The 5,046-nt window shown below is 30.7% G+C and overlaps 1 protein-coding gene across 1 annotated transcript; it reads right to left on the bottom strand.

Annotated features, from left to right (window-relative positions):
- LOC107621295 (transcription factor DICHOTOMA-like) lies at positions 2,553-4,917 on the bottom strand. Its single transcript, XM_016323327.2, has 3 exons — positions 3,804-4,917; positions 3,094-3,635; positions 2,553-2,833 (listed from the first exon to the last, which is right to left on the bottom strand). Exons 1-3 carry the CDS (start codon positions 4,487-4,489, stop codon positions 2,775-2,777), a joined length of 1,287 nt encoding a protein of 428 aa, XP_016178813.1. The 5' UTR covers positions 4,490-4,917; the 3' UTR covers positions 2,553-2,774.

Below are 5,046 nucleotides of genomic sequence, written 5' to 3'. Positions count from 1 at the left end.
ATTTAAGCATAAATTAAAAAAAAAACAGATATAAAAAACTTTCCAGCCAATTTCTCTTAATTTCTTATTTATTTATTTCTGTGTGAGTTAATGACAGAAGCATGGTTCACATTGGTACAATACAAACCTTGGTAGCTAGAGCTTTAAGGATATAGCTATAGAAATTTTATATGATCTTCAGGTTTATATGATGATCTTGAATTTCATCTTATATTATATCCGTTTTTCTGAAATCTGATCTATGCTCATTAGACATTCATTGAAGATTAAAATTCGAAGAGGCCAGAGAAGACTTTTGTGTCAATCTCCACATCTATAATATTATAATATAAAGGCATTGACCGATTTTTTTTTTTTTTATATACAACTTGTTAATATGAAATTTCAACACCACATATTGAAAAGAAAATTGAAAAAAAAATCAGAAAATTTGATAACGTAATTTTTTGGCTAATTTTTTTATACAAGGGGGATTTTTTGTAAAATCCAGAATATGAAAACAAATGCAAAAAACAAAATTGCACGAATGATTTGAAACTTTTTTAATAAAAAAATAAAAAAGTGAAAACGATGGGTGATTTCTGATTTTTCAAAAGAAAAAGAATAAACAAGTGAAGACAAAGGGGAAAATTTTTATTTTTAAAAAGAAAAAATTAGAAATAAAATAGTAGAAGCGATTTCTGATTTTTAAAATGAAAAAAATTTAAAACTGAAAATAATAAGCACAATTTCTGATTTTTTAAAAAAAAAAAATTAAAAAAATGAAATCGCTGGAGACAACATACATGCACACTTCATAAAATATCAAAATACACCATTTTTCAGTTAGACACCAGATTTCACACCACATAAAAAATAATTTGCATATTTTTTTTCAGTAAATATTAATAATAAATAATACAATAATACCAAAAAAACAAAATAAAAATAATCGAAATTTATCTTACTTAATATTTATTAATTATTACTAAAATTAATAAATATTAAATAAAATAAATTTTAATTATTTTTTATTAATTTTTTTGTTACCAAACATTTTAGTGACAAAAACATATGTTTTGTGCGAATCCTAAAATTTATGGAAAAGTAAAAGTACCATATAGTACATAACATTAATAAACACATAGGAGTATAACAGAGGAAATCAAGAAAGTCATAGCTTGAAGATTACAAAAACTAACTAGCTCAGCAATTAAAGAAGCCCACCTACGTAACTGTAAGACAATTATTTTCCTGACAACATTATTAACTAGGAATGCTCAATCAAACTCAGTACCACTAATGTTTTTGTTGATTTAATTTCTATCTTGACACATCGTACCAAATTAGCTTTTTAATTATTTTTTTTATGTTTTTTGTTTTTGTTTCGAATTCTTTTAGCTAAAATTTTCAAAATATGTTTTTGGAATTTATAATTTAAGATTTAGAATTAAAGATAAAATAATTTTAAAAGACATGACTATTGTTAATTAAAAAAAAGGTTAGTTTTCTAACCTTAATCGTTTAATTAAGCATCTTTCAAGTTGGAACTCAAATATCAAATTGTCAATAACCATTGTACTCTTCCCTCCATTATTGAAAACTTAACTTACCATAGAAATGGAAAGATACTATATCCAAAAATATCTAATTCAGTTTGCATGCTTATATTACTAGCGGCTACATGCACATGTTGACATATATACAAGTGCATATTTTGAAGACCAATTTCGTGTATTTGAGTTTTCTTTTTTTCTATTTATTTTTTAATAATTGTAAATACTTGACCCGCGGAGATAAATGGAAGTTAAGTAAATAAAAATTATATATCCGAATTTTCTTATTATTAGCAAAACCCAAAAAAAAAAAAGGATAGATTTACTTCACACAAGAAGAATTAGGTTAATTTAACTTGAATTTGCTAAAGGCTAAAATATGAGAGAGGAAAATAAAGAATACCTTATTTGCTTGGTTTTTCATTTTTTAAATTTTAATATTATGTTCATCCATATTTATGAGTTAAAGCAAGGAATTAACCTTTTAATCAATTATTTTTTAAAATTTTAAAATCCTAAATCTTAAACAATTTTAAAATTTTAAATAGTAAATCTTTAATCTTTCAAAAATAAAAAATACTACAATTAAAAAAATTGACTAATATTAATTAATTAAAAATTAATTTTTAATACTTATTTTAATTTTTTCATCTCATAATTTGAAAATGAGTAATACTACATGGATACCAAAATTAGTCACCAAAGTCAGCTACCAGTATAAAATACATGTTAAAATATAAATATATAATAAAAATAAATTAAACCACACATGTATTTATACATAAATATATTGGTTACTGATTTTAGTATACAAATAACATTTTTATTTAAAAAATCATGACAAGATATACATTCCCAACACATGCATATAAAATCTGGAAAGATCAAGAATATTCTTCTGTACCACCAAGCTAAGGTATACAACTGCTCTTTGAAAATGATTTCATCCATGCAATATATATAGTTATATACTAATTAACCAAATATATAATCACAATAATAATGATAATAATAATATATAAATGGTGAAATATATTATAATACGAAGCCACACTGCAACCTTTGTTTGCAACTGTCACACACGCCAATGGCGGAATCATGAGGAAGAGATCATCGTTTACAATAATACAAGGGACTTAAGAGAGATCGAGTTCATTTCGGATAATCAGATAATATATAATACCGAAAAGAAAATTAAAAATATAAAAAGAAAAAAGAAAACTAAGAAACCTTTCATGGCTAGTGCAGACGTGATGGATTGGTGCATTCCTCCCATGACTTTCCAAAGATTTGTAGCCCTAAAAAAAAAAAGAAATAAAGATTTAGAAACCATAATAACCAGTATGTAAATACGGTGAAATCTCATCTGGACTCGACTTTAAGTGAAGTTGATATCTTAGAGTCGTTAGATGAAAATTTAGTCAAATTAGTCAAATCATCTAACGGCTCTGAGGTATTCATGTGCTTCTTTCTATCGACTTAGACAGCTGTAGAAGATTATTGTTATTACAGTTTTAACATCCGCAATTTCGGTTGCGGACTAAAAAAACATGCATACCTGTAGAGAGATTCATGCTGGCTATTGCACAGAAGTTGGAGCGGTTATTAGCTGATGAGGCTGGTCCATTAGCATTATCCCAATTTGGTGACAAATTGGTGTAGTTTCCAGGATGGTAATTATTATCACTGTTGTTGTTGAAACTTGCTTCCTTATTATTATTATTAGGGATGGGAAGGTTTAATTGGTGGTGGTGATGGTGATGGTGATGCGAGGATGACATCATAGATGGCTGCTTCAACTTCCTCTTGATCACAATGGATTCCTCAATAACGTTGAAGTCATCTCTAGTTTGTGAAACTTCGCCACCACCAAGGTGGTGAGGGTTTTCACTAGGTGCAGGGCATCTTTTCTTCAATTCTAGAACCTTCCCGGAAGAAGAAGAAGAATTTCCCATTATGCTGTTACACATCTTGTTACTAGTCCTTTCTCTTGCTCTTGCTCTTGCTTTCTCCCTTGACTCCTTCATCTTTGCCCTCACATTACAAGCACTTGCTTCTTTCTGTTGTGCACTTTTCAGCTTCCTCTCCCTCGCATCTGACCTAAGCTTTGCAAACACTAATAATATTAATTAAAAAATATAATTTTAAATTCAAACAAATATTCACATATAAAAAATTAACTCGTATATATTTTTGTATTTTAATATGTATTTTATATAGATGACTGATTTAAATTAAATATTTGCGGATTATAAAGACCAAACTAACCCTTGTTGATGGTGGCGGTGGTGGTTGTTTCTAGAAAGCACTTCAAAGTCATCTTCGTCGCAGTCAGAGGACGAGGCGAAACTCTTGTTATTGGCACCGGCACCGGCACCGGCTTCGGCTTCGTCACTGGCGCTGTGGTTCTTGCTCCTGGCAAGCTCCTTAATGGCTTTCTTGGACTTGGTGAAGAGCCAGTCGAGCGTGTTGCTGGCCTTATCAAACCCTAGCATGTCTTGGAGATCGAAGAACTTGCGCGCGATCTCGATCGACAGCCTCACCCTTCGGTCCCTCAGCCCTTGAGCGGTGTAAATCTTGCTGTGCCTATCTTTCTTCGCCGCCGCCGGTTTCTTCGCGAGCAAACTGGATATGCCGAAGTGATGATGAGCACCTCCGCCACCGCCACCGTTGAGGTCGTGTTGTTTGGGCATTGATGAAGATGCAGCAAGATTACTAGTGTTATCTACAACTGTTGCCAAATTGGTTAGTGCTTCAGGGATTGGAATGTAAGGAACGCAGAGAGATGGATCATGAAGGAGATTATTGTTGTTGTTGTTAGTGGCGGTTGTTGCAGAAGAAGAAGAAGCATTGTTCTCAGGGTTCAGAAAAGGAAAAAGAGGATATGAAGAAGAAGATGAAGGGAAGCAAGGGTAAGGGCCAGTGCTGTAACTGTAAGTAGTGGAAGGAAACATCTGAAAAATTTTGCAATTGATTCCAAAAATATATAAAAAAAATAAAAAAATAAAAAAAAAGAAAAAACTAAGAAACCCTAGATTTTGTGAGATGATCTGAAGAGGAGAAGCAGGACCACTGCAGCTTACACAAGACACACTGCAGCAGATAGATAGATGTATGTATGTATGTATCTATCAATTTATCTTCTGAGCAATGAAGAATAAGGTTTGTAGGAGCTCTCCAACTTAACGGTCCAAAGTGATAACCCCAGGAGGCCCCAAGGTACCCTTTTTATATAACCAAAGAAAATTTAAAAATAAAAATAATGTGTGAAAGTGAAAACTACAAATGAGTTTGTACTAACTACTACACACTTGCCAGAAGGAAGAGAAAGTTGTGCTTCATGAGGGGAATGGATCAGAGAGAAAGAGAAGGGATTTTTTGTTTAGGCCAATGATGCAATTTCAATTTCCTTTTGTTTTTGTTGCTTACTTTTCTATTATAATTATTATTTGAATGGACCACACCTCACCTCACTCAACCTCTATATAATATAAAAGAGTCAAATAAAGAT

This window comes from Arachis ipaensis, chromosome B10 (assembly GCF_000816755.2).
Source record: "Arachis ipaensis cultivar K30076 chromosome B10, Araip1.1, whole genome shotgun sequence".
NCBI classification, from domain to species: Eukaryota; Viridiplantae; Streptophyta; class Magnoliopsida; order Fabales; family Fabaceae; genus Arachis; species Arachis ipaensis.
The sequence above is the reverse complement of the archived record's forward strand: the minus strand, read 5'-3'. Positions and strand labels throughout refer to the sequence as shown.

Excerpts from the sequence above, each read along its gene's own strand:
- LOC107621295 (XM_016323327.2), bottom strand. The coding sequence starts at position 4,489 with ATGTTTCCTTCCACTACTTACAGTTACAGCACTGGCCCTTACCCTTGC. Across the intron at positions 3,636-3,803 it reads CACCGCCACCATCAACAAGG|GTCAGATGCGAGGGAGAGGA; the intron begins GTTAGTTTGGTC and ends TGCAAAGCTTAG. Across the intron at positions 2,834-3,093 it reads CAGCATGAATCTCTCTACAG|GGCTACAAATCTTTGGAAAG; the intron begins GTATGCATGTTT and ends TTTTTTTTTTAG.